The sequence below is a fragment of the Bos javanicus genome, chromosome 4, assembly GCF_032452875.1.
Source record: "Bos javanicus breed banteng chromosome 4, ARS-OSU_banteng_1.0, whole genome shotgun sequence".
Classification (NCBI taxonomy): Eukaryota; Metazoa; Chordata; class Mammalia; order Artiodactyla; family Bovidae; genus Bos; species Bos javanicus.
The window spans coordinates 114129190-114146479 of NC_083871.1; the positions used below are offsets into that span (position 1 = coordinate 114129190).

Below are 17290 nucleotides of genomic sequence, written 5' to 3' on the forward strand. Positions count from 1 at the left end.
GGGAGGCCTGGCGTGCTGTGGTTCATGCGGTCACAAAGAGTCGGACACTACTGAGCAACTGAACTGAACTGAATGGGGCCAGATGCCATGATCTTACTTTTTTTAATATTTAGTTTTAAGCCAGTTCTTTCATTCTCCTCCTTCACCCTCATAAGAGGCTCTTTAGTTCCTCTTCGCTTTCTGCCATTAGAATGGTATCATCCCCATATCTGAGGTTGTTGATGTTTCTCCCACCTTTCTTGATTTCAGCTTGTAACTCATCCAGCCTGGCATTTCTCATGATGTTGTCAGCATATAGGTTAAAAAAAAAAACAGGGTGACAGCAGACAGCCCTGTCACACTCCTTTCTCAATCTTGAACCAATCAGTTGTTCCATGCAGGGTTCTAACTGTTGCTTCTTAACCCCATTCAAGGATCAAGACCTTGTCGTGGCAAAGGAGCTTCTGTAACTTGATGAAGCTATGAGCCATGCCATGTAGGGCCACCCAATATGGACGGATCATAGCAGAGAATTCTGGCAAAATGTGATCACTGGAGGAGAGAATGGCAAACCACCCCAGTATACTTGCCGTGGGAACCTCACGAACTGTATGAAAGTGAAAGGCAGTCAGTCATGTCTGACTCTTTGCAATCCAATAGACAGTAGCCTACCAGTCTCCTCTGTCCATGGGATTCTCCAGGCAAGAATACTGGAGTGGGTTGCCATTTCCTTCTCCAGGGAATCTTCCTGACCCAGGGATCGAGCCCAAGTCTCCTGCATCACAGGATCCTTTACCACTGAACCACCTGGGAAGTCCACATTGGCAAGTACTTGCTAGGAAATTTCTCCTTATCTTTATCTCTGACCTCAGAAACTCACCACCTACTTGAACAGACTATGCCAATGCAGATCATAGCGGAGAATACACAGGCAACTCTTGTGAAAAGTGCTGCTTCAGCAGAAGGAATGACAGGGAATTATAGACGGCATGGGTGTTTGGGGAAAAACAGAAGTGGACACAGCTGCTGAAGTGGTGAAAGACTGGGGAGTTTCCATACTCGGAACTTGGGGTAACAGGAGCCCGCTGGGCCACTGCCACGAGAGACCCACACACTTCCTCGTGCACTGCCCCTGCCCACTGTGGAGCTTCCTGAGCCGTAGGTCACCACCTTGGTCAGCACAAGCCTCACTCCGCCCCTCCCCCTGGGGCAAGGTCCAGCTGTAAAGTTCAAGGAGTCAGAGACAAAGGCTGCAGCAGAGGTGAGCCCGGAGCTGAGCACACAGGTATGTTCTGGGCAGGGGAGGGTATTGAGGGAGAGCCAAGCAGCGGTGAACTGGGGAGGGGAGGGGGGCAGTGAGGGAAGGTGGACATGGAGTGGAGGGTCAGAAGAAACAAAGACACAAGAGGTAGGGGGCCAAAGGGAGGGGTGAGAGCCCAGAAGGATCACTCCAAGGCACACACCACCCAGGGCTGAAATGGGACAGGTGCAGCCAGGAGGTGGCCACTGTTCTCCAAGCACTGGAGATGAGCCGTGGGCAGGAGAGGGTATGTTTTGTATCTCCCAGCGTGGAGGTCTCACTGGCCACTGAGTTCTCCCTTCTGCCATGGCTTCATTGCTATCGTCTACCTCGGCCGCCGCCCATCTGGACACTGCAACCAAGGATTGTACCGGGAAAGGTTAAATGAATAGCCAAGCTCAGGTTACAGGACCTCAGGTCTCTTCCACATCTCCCTCCTTAGCAGAGCAGAAGGCAATTTGGGGATAAGAACTGTGGATGAAAATTCAGTTAACTATCAAGTTAAGAAGAAAAAGAGGAGGATTTTATTTGAGCTAAACCAAGGATTATAACCCAGGAAGCAGATTCTCAGAAAGCTCTGAGAACTCTTCTACTTGTTAGAAATCGAATGCACAGTCATATACATCCTCAAGACAAAGGGATCATCCATCAAAATAATATATTTTACTAAAAGTTCACCAAAGATACATAGTCCAGGTAAGCACATATAAAGCAAGGTGCAAGTCACCATGGCCCCTACAGAGCTAGGAAAGAACATTGATCTTTTAAGAGGTTACATTGCTAGCATCAGAAGAAGGGGGAAAATGGATCTTTACAGTCCAGTGGGCACCCCCATCTTTGAGGAACTCTGGTTAATGAGTAATGCAGACATATCTGGCACATTAGGGAGTGGGGGACAGAGGGAAGAGGCCAAAAAAAAACACAGATAGCAACTTCTATGTTTAATTTTTTCTTGTCCTGGTTTGAAATGCACGTTTTATTTCATCGTCCCCACCCCGGTTTGATCATTAATCTTTTGATAGAAAGCATTAGGTGAACCAGTATTTGGTCCCCCAATGCCATGGTGGTCGCTTACCTGCCCTGGATCTATCATGTCCCCCAATGCCCCATCTTAATACCCCAGTTCTTTCTTACCTTTTAAGGGGTTAAGCTAGTAGGATGCTTGCCACAGACTGACAGTCAACTCTAAGTGGTACAGGGGGACTTACGCCAATTTTGCTCTATATGTGCACTATGCATGGTCACTATTTTATATCGAATAATAGATATGACCAATAGTCATTCAGGCATCATTATTTTAGGAGGAATTTTGAACACACATAGAGAGGCACAAGGCTTCCCTGATGGCCCAGAGGTAAAGAATCTGCCTGAAACGCAGGAGACACAGGTTTGATTCCTGGGTCAGAAAGATCCCCTGGAGAAGGAAATAGCAACCCACTCCAGCATTCTTGCCTGGAAAATCCCAAGAACAGAGGAGCCTGGCGGGCTGAAGTCCATGGGGTCACAAAGAATTGGACACAACTGAGTGACTAACCACGCACATGTCTATCGAAACTATTTTTTTGTTTTATCGGGTCTAACCCGTATTTGTGTGGTGGGGTCAAAATTTCCCCTTTTTGTTGCTTAATCTGTCTCTCTTCTTTAGTGGTGATTTCTTGAGCTCATAGAAATAAATTTTTCATTGAGTTTGCCGGGTTAACAGAGAGCAGTGGACATTCTGGAGGCTGGACAGGATGAATATTTAAAGCTACCCATTTGGCTGCAACATCAGCAAGTTGATTTCCTTCAGCTTCCACAGTGCCAAATTTGAAATGCTCTGTTGTTTTCATAATTGCTGTTTTGGCAGTTGTATCATGGTTAATCCATTTAACCATTAATCCATTATCTTGCAGTCCATGGGGTCACAAAGTGTTAGACACAACTGAGCGACTGAACTGAACTGATCGTGATTAATGACTCTTCAACCTGTTTTCTATTTTTGGTATAAGATGTCATGATGAGGTTTAAAACCTCATTACTTTCATAGCATTCCAAAGTTGTGTGCCACTCAAAAAGCATACTGAACATCAGTATAAATATTTGTTACCTGGCCTTTAGCTAGCTGACAAGCTAGAGTTAAGGTAATTAATTTGGCTTGTGGTGCTGACTTTGTTTCTGGCAAATAAAAGTTTTCAGTTATGTCCACTGTGGATCTTATTGCATATCTGGCTTGATAATGTCCCATTCATCCCATAAGTAGGACCCATCTGTAAATTAGATCAGCCTTATCAATAGGCTTCTTATAAGTCATTCCTGGGAGCAAGAAGATAAACTGCTAACAAGATGTGATCATAGTTGCTTTCTTCCTGTGGTTCTGGAAGCAAAGTTGCAATGTTAATGCTATTACATCAAATCAAGGTAGTATTGGGAAGAGAAAGCAACAACTTCTTAAAAAGTTAGCTGGCTTACAGAATTGTGCGGAATGTGGCAGTTTAGAAGAGACTCAACCGAATATGAGACATAAGCAGTTAAAGGAGATCCTATTACTACGTCTTCAGCAGGCTTACATGAGAGAGCTGTTTCTAAAATAACCCTCATACAAGGTGGAAGTCCTTTCACTACTGAGTCTAACTTATTTTGGGAGCAGAAAATCTCCCTACAGGCATTTTTGAAAAGCATCAGATTAGGACAATCAGTTCAATTCAGTCACTCAGTCGTGTCCAACTCTTTGCGACCCCATGAATTACAGCACGCCAGGCCTCCCTGTCCATATCCAACTCCCAGAGTTCACTCAGACTCACATCCATCCAGTCAGTGATGCCATCCAGCCATCTCATCCTCTGTTGTCCCCTTCTCCTCCTGCCCCCAATCCCTCCCAGCCTCAGAGTCTTTTCCAATTAGTCAACTCTTCGCATGAGGTGGCCAAAGTACTGGAGTTTCAGCTTTAGCATCAGTCCTTCCAAAGAACACCCAGGACTGATCTCCTTTAGAACGGACTGGTTGGATCTCCTTGCAGTCCAAGGGACTCTCAAGAGTCTTCTCCAACACCACAGTTCAAAAGCATCATTCTTCGGCACTCAGCTTTCTTCACAGTCCAACTCTCACATCCATACATGACTACTGGAAAAACCATAGCCTTGACTAGATGGACCTTTGTTGGCAAAGTAATGTCTCTGCTTTTCAATATGCTATCTAGGTTGGTCATAACTTTCCTTCCAAGGAGTAAGCATCTTTTAATTTCATGGCTGCAGTCACCATCTGCAGTGATTTTGGAGCCCCAAAAATAAAGTCTGACACTGTTTTCACTGTTTCCCCATCTATTTGCCATGAAGTGATGGGACCAGATGCCATGATCTTCATTTTCTGAATGTTGAGCTTTAAGCCAACTTTTTCACTCTCCTCTTTCATTTTCATCAAGAGTGTTCTTAAGTGGACACACCATAAAACATATTATTTTAAGAAAGTTTACCCAAAAGGCTTTATCCCCTTCAGTTCAGTTCAGTTCCCCTTATCTCTCTTCTATTACTTATGAAAATATCATCATACCATTAATTATCTCATTACAAATTTTGGAACAGAAATAATATGAGTTTATCGATTTTCAGTAAACCAAGGTACAATGAAAGTGTTATACTTAATGGTGAGACTCTAAAGACATGTCTGTATTAATCAAACTACCAATTTAAACTGGTTTTTAGTCATTAAAAGTTAATCCTGGATCACATGATCCTTTAAGAAGTGGGCTAAAGTTACATTTAGAAATATTTGATTTGTAAGCACTTACTTTTAAGTCAAAAAGAGCTCTTTTACAAATTAATTTTGGTAACACTATCCAGAGGTAGGGACATACCGTATTTATAACGTACACACAGACAAACATATCCAGACAGACACAGATAGAGATGTCATAATTTTCCTACTTGAGTTTTTAAAAGCCTCTTTCCCTTTTCTTTTCTCTTTCCAGTTTTAAGGTCTACTAACTGAGCTAAGGCTGTCGTCTTAGGTGATGTGAGCCATGTTTATGTTTCAAGGACATAGTATGAGTTATAACTTCCTTCAAGCATCCTCTGAAGAATATTTTTATTCTCTCAGGGTCAGAATTTTGAAAAGGTCTTTTATCAAGCTGGCTTTTTCTAGAATGTCAAAAAAGCTCCATCCTGGCCATTTAAGAGTGAAGATTAGTACCTGCAAGCACCAGCTTTGTTCCAATTACATGAATTCATGCTGCCTCTGAGTCTAGCTGCCCCAGGAGTTATCCCAGGTCAGTCTGACTCTCTTACATGTCTTGGGTCCTCCCTCTGACAGTCTAAAACTGCCCTGGGTGCTCAGAACTCGAGATAATCAGCCTTTGTTATGCCTGCCCAGCTAGCAGGATTTTTTTAATGATTATACTGAGACCCTCTGTGGACTCACTACACATCACGAGGATAGATCCTCAAACACTTCCGCTAGGTTCTCAGTGGCCTGGAAGCACCCTGTGGCCTGAAGGAGCAGATGTCCTTTTCCCTTTGGAGTTGAGCAGGCTCGGTCTTCATTTCACTGGCAAACAGTTTGTTCAGACCATATACACATAATCTTTCCGATTTAAGCCAAATCTTTAAGAAGCATAGCCAACCTGGCTCATGCCAAAGTTTCCCTTGGGTCCCCACCTAAGAAAATCCCCCAGGTCTCCTGCCTAGAAAATGTACAGTTACCCACTTTAGGACTCAGAGAAAAACAGAAAAGTCCCAGGAAAAACAGCTCAAGGGACTTCTCTGGTGGTCAGGTGGTTAAGACTCTGTGCCTCCAACGTTAGGGGCACAGGTTTGATCTATAGTGAGGGAATTAAAATCCCACATGCTGCATGGCACAGCCAAGAAAAGTTTTTTCTTAAAGAAAGAGAATGAAAAATAGGTCCAGTAAAATTCAGGACATCATTTAAAGCAATGATGTCTGGATATCAGGAGACCTCACCAAAGCACCTGAAGAATACCAAAAATTGGGTGGGACTCCAAGAGCCTGTGCTGGTACTGAGCTTCAGTTTAGGGTGGTCTCTGGGTGCCTCTGATATACTGCCAACTGTGCCAAGAAAATGTCGATGAAAATTCAATTAACTACTAAGTTAAGAAGAAAAACAGGGGATTTTAATTGAGTTTAACAGAGGATTATAACCCTGGAAGCAGATTCTCAGAAAGCTCTGAGAACTGTTCCACTTGTTGGAAGTTGAAGGCATGGTCTTATACATTTTCAAGACAAAGGGATCATACATCAAAATAATATATTGATATTTTACATTAAGTTCACCAAAAATACATAGTCCAGGTAGGCATATATAAAGCAAGCTGCAAGTCACCATGGCCCCTACAGAGCTGGGAAAGAACAGTGATCTTCTAAGAGGTTACATTGCTAGCATTAGAAGAAGGGAAAAAAAATGGATCTTTACTGTACAGCAAGCACCCCCATCTTTGAGGAGCTCTGGTTAACGCATACCGCAGACGCACACAGCATGTTAGGGCGCAGGGGAAGGAGGAGGCCCAAACAAACACAGAGAGGAAATTCTATGTTTAATTCTTTCTTGTCCTGCCTTAAAATATAAATTTAATTTCATCAGAGGTTAAGACGAAAGGGGCCTGGATACCAAAAAGACATGGAGGAACATAAACGCATATTACCGAGCCAAAGAGAACAGTCTGAAAGGGCTGCACGCTGTATCACCCTGATGGCATGACATTCTGGAAAAGGCAAAACTATGGAGACAGTAAAGAGATCAGTAGTTGCCCGGGTTAGTAAAGAGGTCAGTGGTCAGGGAAGGAAGTGAAGGATGAAGAGCTGGAGTAGAGAGGACGTTGAGGGCCCTGAAATTGCTCTGTATGGTCCATAAAGATGGATGCAAGTCTTTACACATTTGTCAGAACCCACAGCATGTACAGCACCCAGAGTGAACCCTCATGTAAATTACTGGGTAACAATGATGTATCACTGTAGGGCCACAGATTGTAGCAAAGGTACCACTCTGGTGTGGGATGCTGTTAGTGGGTCAGGTTACGTGGTGGGGGTGGGGGGGAGGTAAAACAGGAGATGTACGGGATCTCTCTGTACATCTCTCTCAATTTTGCTGTTAACTTAAAACTTTTCCAAGTCAAATCTAGTTTAAAAAAGAAGCTAGGCTGGACCAAAACTTAATAGTAGAACAAGAACTCACTGCTTATCTTTCTGCTCTGGATTCACTTAGCAACCCTGAGAGCTTCCCCATCCCTTCAGGCTGGAGAGATCACATGAGTCCCCGAGACTCCCCACCAGGGATGGGAGGTCAAGACTGTAGTGTCAGCTCCAGGGGGTGGGCCATGAGACCCTGACCACAGCCTCCCCTCACAATGGACAGGAAAAGGACATCACCTCAAATTGCCCCCTGGGATGATGACATCCTGAGGTGCCCTCCTCATGGCCTTGGCCTGAGGCCAAGTGGTCACAACTGTGGGGCATCACTGAAGAGGCCAAAGAAGCTTGGCAGGGCCAGCCACCCCATTCTCCCCCTCACCTGTGTGGGCACAGATCTACAACTGAACCAGTCAAATCACTCTACATGGTTCATAAGTTTAAACATTCTGACACCAGAGAATGTATCCTCATATTGTTCAGTCATGTCCGACTCTTTGCGACCCCATGGACTGCAGCACACCAGCTTCCCTGTCCTTCACCATCTCCCAGAGCTTGCTCAAACTCATGTCCATTGAGTCAGTGATGCCATCCAACCATCTCATCCTCTGTCGTCCCCTTCTCCTCTTGCCCTCAGTCTTTCCCAGCTTCAGGGTCTTTTCCAATGAGTCAGCTCTTTGCATCAGATGGCTAAAGTATTGGAGCTTCAGCTTCAGCAGCAGTCCTTCCAATGAATAATCAGGGTTGATTTCCCTTTAGGAAGGGACTGTCAAGAATCTTCTCCAGAACCACAGTGCAAAAGCATCAGTTCTTTGGCGCTCAGCCATCTCTATGGTTCACCTCTCACATTCTTCATGACTACTGGGAAAAAAAAAATGAGTAGTTTGCATTTCTCAAGTGCTTTCTAGAAAGCAGGCTTTATGCTAAACACTTTATCCTTATTGTCCAACTGATTTTTCCTAACAATTCCATAAGTAGGTACTTGCATTGTTATTTTCCATTTCACTGTTGTGGGAATGGAGTCCCAGAGAGTTTAAGCAAGCTGCCCAAGGTCACACAGCTGGTCCTAGTGGTACCATGTATTAGCCCTAGAACTGTCGACTCTTTGAACTTCCACACTACATTTCAAATTTTATCCATATAAAAAACATTGTGTTGTATCAAAAACACCGTTTTGACACAACACCGTTTTGCTGCCAACACCCATGGCACAGCCAGCACACTGTAGCATTTTGGGGTACAGGTACTGTGAATATCTGAGTGACCTAAAGCTGGAGAGATAGCGCTTCTGCCCCGCAGAGATAAGGCACAGAGGAGGGGAGGAGTCTGCACAGGTAAGCGCATCCATGGGACTAAAAGAGGTTTACAGACCAGGGAGGTTACAGACCAGGGAGGAGAGAGCAGAATTCAAATCGGAGGACTGCAAGCCAGGAGGTGAGTCCGTGGGAAAACCATGAGGTCAAGGGCCAGGGTAATCCAAGACCCAACCTGGGGGACACCCACTTCCTCCCACAAAACTGCCAAGCTCATCTCCTCTGCTGCATTCCAGAGCCATGGGGCGGGAGGCCCTGGCCCTCCGCTGGGCGAGCGCGGCCATCCTGGTGTTGCAGACGCTGGCGGCGGCAGAGGGCGCCCCGCAGACCCCAGGCGACAAAGGCAGGGTATTTGCGGACCTGAGCGCCCAAGAGCTCAAGGCCGTGCACAGCTTCCTCTGGTCCCAGAAGGAGCTGAGACTGGAGCCGTCCAACACGCTGACCGTGGCCAAGAACTCCGTGTTCCTCATTGAGATGCTGCTGCCCAAGAAGCAACACGTGCTCAAGTTTCTGGATAAAGGCCACCGGCCTCCCGTTCGGGAGGCGCGAGCCATCATCTTCTTTGGAGCCCAGGAACAGCCCAACATCACCGAGTTTGCCGTGGGGCCGCTGCCAAGGCCCCGTTACCTGCGACACCTGCCGCCCAGGCCCAGGCACCAGGCCTCCTGGGCCTCCAGGCCCATCTCCAAGGCAGAGTATGCCCTTCTGAGTCACACCCTGGAGGAGGCCACCAAGCCCCTCCGCGCGTTTTTCTGGCGCACCGCGGGCGCTGTGTTCGGAAACTGCTCCCAGCGGTGCCTGACTTTCACCGACGTGGCACCCCGGGGCGTGGCCTCCGGCCAGCGCCGCTCTTGGTTCATCCTGCAACTGCAAATCGAAGGCTACTTCCTGCACCCCACTGGGATGGAGCTCCTGCTGGACCACGGAAGCCCGAACCCCCGGGACTGGACAGTGGAGCGGGTCTGGTACAATGGGAGGTTCTACCGGAGCCCCGAGGAGCTGGCTCAGAAGTACGACGACGGAGAGGTGGATGCGGTGGTCTTGGAGGACCCGCTCGCCAAGGGCAAGGACGGAGCCAACCTGCCCGAGGCGGCCCTCTTCTCCTCCTACCAGTTACGCGGGGACTTGGGCGTCTCTAAGAGCGGCCCCCGCCTGGTGCAGCCCCAGGGCGCGCGCTACAGCCTGGACGGCCACACGGTGCGCTACGCCGGCTGGAGCTTCTCCTTCCGCCTGCGCTCATCCTCGGGGTTGCAAGTCCTGGATGTGCGCTTCGGCGGTGAGCGCGTAGCCTACGAGGTGAGCGTGCAGGAGGCCGTGGCACTGTACGGAGGACACACGCCAGCCGGCATGCAGACCAAGTACATGGATGTGGGCTGGGGCTTGGGCAGCGTCACTTATGAGCTAGCCCCTGGCATCGATTGCCCGGAGATGGCCACCTTCGTGGACGCCCTCCACTACTACGACGACGACGGCCCCGTCCTCTACCCCCGGGCCCTCTGTCTCTTCGAGATGCCCACAGGGGTGCCTATCCGGCGGCACTTTAACTCCAACTTCAACGGTGGCTTCAATTTCTATGCGGGGCTCAAGGGTCAGGCGCTGGTGCTAAGGACCACGTCGACGGTCTACAACTATGACTACATCTGGGACTTCATCTTCTACCCCAACGGGGTGATGGAGGCCAAGATGCACGCCACCGGCTACATCCATGCCACCTTCTACACCCCCGAGGGGCTGCGCCACGGGACCCGCCTGCACACCCACCTCATCGGCAACATGCACACCCACCTTGTGCATTACCGCGTCGACCTGGATGTGGCAGGTAGGACCCGGGCTTGGGACCACCCTCCTAGCCAAATGTCTGCATCCCCGAGATAACTCACACTCCTGGGAGATGATGGTGCCGCGTCTCCCGTGGAGACATAATGTCAGGAAAGTTTGCCCAGCCTGGAGGTGTAGGGCCTGCAGAAACCTGTATGCCCCTGCAAAATGGTGACGTGAACAGTGCCAGGGGCTGCCCCTGCACTGACCCCTTTGGAGGATGGACCCTGTGCAAAGGTGTGCACGGCGGGGAGGGGGGAAAGGGGTGGGGGAGGGGGTAATGCCTAGGTGTAAGACACGTCCCTGCCTGGAGCTTTGAATGGATGCAGCACCATTGGGAATACTCCTTGTGTCTCTTAAATTAGTGGTGTCACCAGAAAAGATTGGAGAAGCTTTTCTCCAATGGAGTGGGAATGGCAACCCGCTCCAGTATTCTTGCCTGGAGAATCCCATGGACAGAGAAGCCTGGTGGGCTACAGCCCATGGGGTCACAAAGAGTTGGACATGATTGAGTGACTGAGCATGTGTGCCTTAAAAGATGGCATGGGTGTAATGACAGGATTTGGCCTGATATCAAGTCCCGTGTTAGAACAGGCCCCCAGGACCAGCTGGGCAGCTTCTCCTGTTCCCCCTTGTCTGTTCCTGACCCAGAGGGCATTGACATGGCCCCTCCCCCTGGGGAAAGGCCATCTGCCTGTCTCTGGGACCACAGCTGCAGCAAACAGGCTTGGATGCTGCTCTCAAGAGGAAATACCCAGGGTCACAGTGGAGTCACTGCTGCTGCTGTGCCAGCTCTGAGCTGTCTTCTAGTTCCTCAGCCCCTTCCCTCCACTGCCATCTGGCTCAGTGCCTGTCCTCAACATCCCCTTCAGTCCATGGTCTGCTGTTGGGTGTGGTCCCGGACGGAGGGCCCAAGGTGGAATGAGGAGGCTTCAGTTCCAGGTGCTTGACTCCAACTCCTTCCCTGTACACCCGCAGGCACCAAGAATAGCTTCCAGACCCTGCAGATGAAGCTGGAAAACATCACCAACCCCTGGAGCCCAGGACACCGCCTAGTCCATCCAGCTCTCCAGCAGATGCGGTATTCTCGGGAGCGCCAGGCAGCCTTCCGCTTCGGACAGACTCTGCCCAAATACCTGCTTTTTACTAGCCCTGAACAGAACCCCTGGGGCCACCAGCGCAGCTACCGAGTGCAGATCCACTCCATGGCTGACCAAGTGCTGCCCCCAGGCTGGCAAGAGGAGCGGGCCGTCACCTGGGCCAGGTGAGGAAGGCCCAGGAGGCTGGCGGGGACTGGAGGCTCCTCTCTGTGTCTCTGTGTTTCCCTGTGTCTGTGTGTGTCTGTGTTTCTGTTCATGAGATTCTGAATCTATCCAGTGCTATATCTGGGTGTGTGCACATGTGTGTGTGTGTGTGTGCGCGTGCATGTTCCTGGGTGTGTGGCTCTGTGTTTGGGGATAGAGGGTATAGAGCCCCTGCAGAGCCCCGGAGCCTCCACTGACAGTCTGGCTAACTCTCAGGGGATGATCCTGCATTTAGGGGAAGGCAGTAACTTTCCCCCTTCGTTGACCCTGACAATGTTCCCTGGGAGGGGCTGGGAGGCCCCCGACACCCAGAGTCACTCAGCTTCTCTGCCTGGACAGGTACCCCCTGGCAGTGACCAAATACCGGGAGTCAGAGAGATACAGCAGCAGCATCTACAACCAGAACGACCCCTGGGACCCACCTGTCGTCTTTGAGGAGTTTCTTCGCAACAATGAGAACATTGAAGAAGAGGTACCAGCTCTGCCTTTTTCCAGCCCCACCCTGAGACAGATCCCTGTCCAATCCCAGGATCCCTGTCCAATCCCAGGATCCCTGTCCAGTCCCAGGATCCCTGTCCAGTCCCAGGATCCCTGCCAGGTCCCAGGATTCCTGCCAGGTCCCAGGATTCCTGTCCAGTCCCAGGATCCCTGTCCAGTCCCAGGATCCCTGCCAGGTCCCAGGATTCCTGCCAGGTCCCAGGATTCCTGTCCAGTCCCAGGATCCCAGTCCAGTCCCAGGATCCCTGCTGGGTCCCAGGATCCCTGCCGAGTCCCAGTAGGGCAAGGACCAGCTTACTGGGTGGAGAGCCAGCTCCGGGTTCACCAGATTTGCCCTTCCTTATACCTGGGGCTTGGGTGCCAGCCGCCCCTTCTCCTCTGAGCCTCCTCAGCATGGCCCGCCCCTCTCTCCTGCAGGACCTGGTGGCCTGGGTCACAGTGGGCTTCCTGCACATCCCCCACGCAGAAGACATCCCCAACACGACCACGCCCGGGAACTCCGTGGGCTTTCTGCTCCGACCCTTCAACTTCTTCCCAGAGGACCCGTCCCTGGCATCCAGAGACCTCATAATCGTGAGACCTCTGGAAAATGGCTCCACCTACACCCAGAGCTGGATGCCTGAGGAAGAGGGGGACTGCTTGAAGCCTCCCTCTTTCAGCTACAATGGAACCTACAGGCTTGTGTGAAGGCCCCTGCCCCCCACTGGGTCCCACCTGAAGCCCAAGTGCCCCCCCTCCTCCAGGGACAGACGATAAACCCCTCTGGGGCAGCTTCCTGGGGGAGGCACAGTGGGTGAGGCCACACCCCAGGCCGGGCATGTGGGACACACACGGATGAGAAACCCAAGGCCTTGGTCTCCACCCCAGAAGACCTCCATGGCTATGGCAAATGACAGTCACCGAAATACTAGGTTGGCCTGTGAAGTCAGCTTAAGGAATCTGAGGCTGATGGCTCCCTCCTGGGAGACTAGGGGTCACTGATGGGCACGCCAAGTAATGCAAGGCCAGGAAGACACTGGAAAAATCCAGTGAAACTGCTGCCTCCTCTACCCTTTGATTTACTCACCCAACTTCTTGGAGTTATTCTGGAGATCTACCTACAAACCCAGGAAAAATAGATGTACATGGCAATTTACTGAAGGACTATTTGCACTGTCAAAGTCTGGAAAAAAAGCCAAACCTCCATCTACAGGAGAGAGCCTATAGATCTTAATAACCCTTGCAGTGCCCACACAATGCGCTCATAGGTGACTGTGAAAGAAACGTATGTACAGGGATATTCACTGTCCTGATAGGGAAGAGCTTCATGATGTGCTCAGAAAACAGGTATAGAACAATAGATGGCATGCTGACCTTTGTATAAGAGAAGAGAGAAATATACATACTCATAAACACCCTTGAAAGATAACACGTGATTCTAATAAAAGTGGTTTCCCATTGTCTTCATTTGAGCTGCTGTAACAAAATATTGGGTTGGCCGGAAAGTTTCAAGTTCTTCCATAACATCGTACAGTACCACGGTCTGGGTGGCTTATCAACAACAAAAGTTTGCTGCCTCCAGTTCTGGAGGATGGAAGTCCAAGATCAGGGTGTCAGCAAGGTCAAGTGAGAGCCCTCTTCTGGGTCAGAGACTTCTGACTTTTCGCTGCATACTCCCATGGCAGAAGGGTAAGGGGTCTCCCTGGGGTCTCTTATAAGAACACTAATCCATTCATGAGGCTCCACTGTCATGACCTACTGCTGCTGCTGCTGTTAAGTCACTTCAGTCGTGTCCGACTCTGTGCAACCCCATAGACAGCAGCCCACCAGGCTCCCCCGTCCCTGGGATTCTCAAAGCAAGAACACTGGAGTGGGTTGCCATTTCCTTCTCCAATGCAGGAAAGTGAAAAGTGAAAGTGAAGTCGCTCAGTCGTGTCCGACTCTTAGCAACCCCACGGACTGCAGCCCACCAGGCTCCTCCGTCCATGGGATTCTCCAGGCAAGAGTACTGGAGTGGGGTGCCATTGCCTTCTCCGGTCACGACCTAAGCACCCCACAAAGGCCCACCTCCCAACACCATCACACTGGGCGTCAGGCGGGACGCAGACGTCCAAACCGCAACACCTAAAGAGGTGGAGAGAAGTAGGGTGAAAGAGACGGGATGGAGCAGGATTACTCAAGGGAACCTGTCTATATTGGGGGTGGGTTTCTTTGAGAGTGTCTTCGTTTTTGGATGAAGAAAGCTTGAGGGGACCCAGGGTGGAGAGGGTGGAGTGACGTGGGGGAGAGAGCAGAGTGATGGGAGCAGGGTCTCCTCTCTCCCTCCGGGTGTTGAGGGAGCCTCTGAGGGTCCCAGCCACAGTGCAGACCCAGGCCAGTAGGTTCCCAGGTGCCATGGCCTCCACCCTGGTGCTATGTTGTTTCTCTTTTTTAATCATAAGAATGTATGGTGCTCAGTCACTCAGTCGTGTCCAGCTTTTTGCTATCTCATGGACTGTAGCCCCCCAGGCTCCTCTGTCCCTGGGATTCTCCAGGCAAGAATACTGGAGTGGGTTGTCATTTCCTTCTCCAGGGGAATCTTCCCAACCCAGGGATTGAACCCACATCTCCTGCATCTCCTGAACTGGCAGGCAGATTCTTTATCACTGAGCCACCGGGGAAGCCCCTACTTAATAAAAGCTAAATTTTAGAAGGAAAAGAGAAGGAGGAAGGAAGCGACTCTTATTGCTGATTACTGGGATACAGCAGCTGGCCAGGATGAACGGATGCACCAGATTCACCCCGCCCCCCACATCCTAACCTCCCGGTGACCTGTGAATATAGTCACTTTACCCAGCAAAATGAAGGCGTTCAGCGGGTGTGATTAAGGTAAGGCTCCTGAGATGGCAAATTCTCTTAGGTTATCCAGGTGGGTTCAATATAATCACAAGGATTTCTCAACGTAAACCTTCTATATTGCTGTTGGATTGGGGGGTGGATTTTTTCCTTAATGAGAGAGGCAGGGATCAGACAGGAGGCTGGCTCTAAAGTCAGAGGAGGAACAGTAAGCTGGGAAAGGCGAGGAGATGGATTGTCCCTGAGAGCCGCCGTTAGCAACACAGCTGTGTAGACTCTAGACTGTAAGAGAATAAACATGTTGTTTGAAGTCACTAAGCTTGTGGTTTATTTATAGCAGCAATAGGAACTAATACAATGGGTGTGCAGTTCCATCTGGGGGACTGTGGACTGAAGGAAGCAGAACAAGTGGCTCCTCCTCTGCGCCCCACCCCTAGCTTTGCGTCCCTGACCTCTGCTCAGAGTTCAGTCACTCGGGCCAGCCCAGTTCCAGGATCTGCCCTCAGAAAACCGGGACACACCAGGGCAGGGGACCGAGTCCTGGGTCTTTGACTGGTCCTACCTCAGCTACAAAAGCTGTTTTCTCTGTTCACTGTTTCACGTTAGTAAGAGGATGAGATGGTTAGATGGCATCACCGACTCCATGGGCATGAGTTTGGGTAAACTCTGGGAGTTGGTGATGGACAGGGAAGGTCGCAAACAGTCGGATACAACTGAGCAACTGAACTGAACAGAACTGAACTGACTCCATGGACTCGAACTTAAGCAAACTCCAGGAGATAGTGAAGGACAGGGAAGCCTAGCATGCTGCAGTCCCTGGGGTTGCAAAGAGTCGGACACGACTGAGCGACTGAACAACAATAGTAACATTGGGTGATGGAACTGTAGACGATTTATCTTCTGTAATCCTCACACTGCCTCCACTTTGTGAATTATTAAAAAAAAAAAAAGCCAAAGGAAACCGAAAAACAGCATTTGCTGCTAAGTGTTCCATCTTTAATGGTGAGACAGAAAGGGCAAAACTAGAGGGGAGTGTCAGAAGGGTTTTTTTCCGTCTTGCAAGCTTTTACTCAAGGTCACTGATCCACCGTGAGTTTTAGAACTTGTTGAAGGCAGCCACATCCACAGACAGCACAGTCATCAAAAGCAGTGATCTGCTCCTCCAGCATACCTGTTCCAACTTTACTGTCCCCAACTACACACTGTATGTGAAGCTTTTCAGTTCCACCCTCCACCGGAACTGGTTTAGAAGAGCCCCAGGCCAAGGCTCAAATGCTTCTGACGCACTCCTCGAGAGTTGCCGTATCTGTCTCATCACCCCAAGGTTTCACATCTAATAAGATGAAGACTTGGCAGCAGGCGCTGGTTTTCTTTATCCCTTTCTTTTGACTGGATGTTAAGTATATAGATTCCAACCTTTCCCCCCAAACAGAAGATCATGACTGGTTTAAGGGGCTCAGGTGAGAGCAGGTTAGAAGCCAGAGGACAGGGGGCTCCTTTACAGGCATTTTGTTGTGTGGGGGGGACTGTTGTCTCCCCACCCACACTGGGGGCTGCTTGAAGGCCAAAACCCCTCCCTCCTCTGCATCTTCACAGCAGGCCTGATTGTGTTGTGCATTCGGTGGAACTTCAGTGCTTGTTGAGTGACTAAGTGACTGATAGCCCAGGAAATGCACATTTCAGATTATGCCCACTCCTCACATCCTCCTTTCCCCCACCCTGTCAAGTTTTTGTGCCTTGGCCCTAATGATAATCTCGGCCATCCCTCTGGCTAGGACAGCACCGCCTCCCTCACCTGACGAGACAGCAAGAAAACCTGAGTCTCACCCCCTGAAAATAGCTCCAACCTCCCCAGAGCTGTCGTCACTTCCCACTCTTGCAGCTCCCAGATCACTGGTGGTCCCTGCAGGCAGCACTCTCCAACCTCCTCCCCTTCTCGTCCCTTCTCAGCATGTCTCTTCTTGCCCCTCCTTGTTCTAAGCATGATGCAAGCTCCGGATGTGACAGGCCAGGGATGCAAAGACGAGGAAGGCTCAGTCCCCACCCTCGAGACATCCACCCATGGCCGTGCTGGGGAGACAAGCAGGCCAGAGAGACGTGCAGCCTGCGGGGTGCTGTCACGTGCTATAATGAGAGCTGGGCTTCTCTCC

General features: G+C 50.0%; 1 protein-coding gene across 2 annotated transcripts; it reads left to right on the forward strand.

Annotated features, from left to right (window-relative positions):
• The first annotated feature begins 1023 nt into the window (after positions 1-1023).
• AOC1 (amine oxidase copper containing 1) lies at positions 1024-13772 on the forward strand. 2 transcript variants are annotated; one of them, XM_061415172.1, is made up of 6 exons: positions 1024-1264; positions 5223-5519; positions 8943-10525; positions 11503-11788; positions 12168-12300; positions 12744-13772. In XM_061415172.1, the coding sequence occupies exons 3-6, from the start codon at positions 8947-8949 to the stop codon at positions 13011-13013; spliced, it is 2268 nt and encodes a 755-aa protein (XP_061271156.1). In that variant the 5' UTR covers positions 1024-1264; positions 5223-5519; positions 8943-8946; the 3' UTR covers positions 13014-13772. The 2 variants fall into 2 exon arrangements, with proteins under 2 accessions (XP_061271156.1, XP_061271155.1); XM_061415171.1 differs by lacking the exon at positions 5223-5519 and having other exon boundaries at positions 1025-1264.
• Positions 13773-17290: the final 3518 nt, after the last annotated feature.

Bases quoted from the DNA above. Each gene is read 5' to 3' on its own strand.
- AOC1 (XM_061415172.1), top strand. From the start codon at position 8,947: ATGGGGCGGGAGGCCCTGGCCCTCCGCTGGGCGAGCGCGGCCATCCTG. The intron at 11,789-12,167 runs GTGAGGAAGGCC...CTGCCTGGACAG, and splicing joins CGGGCCGTCACCTGGGCCAG to GTACCCCCTGGCAGTGACCA. The intron at 12,301-12,743 runs GTACCAGCTCTG...TCTCTCCTGCAG, and splicing joins ATGAGAACATTGAAGAAGAG to GACCTGGTGGCCTGGGTCAC.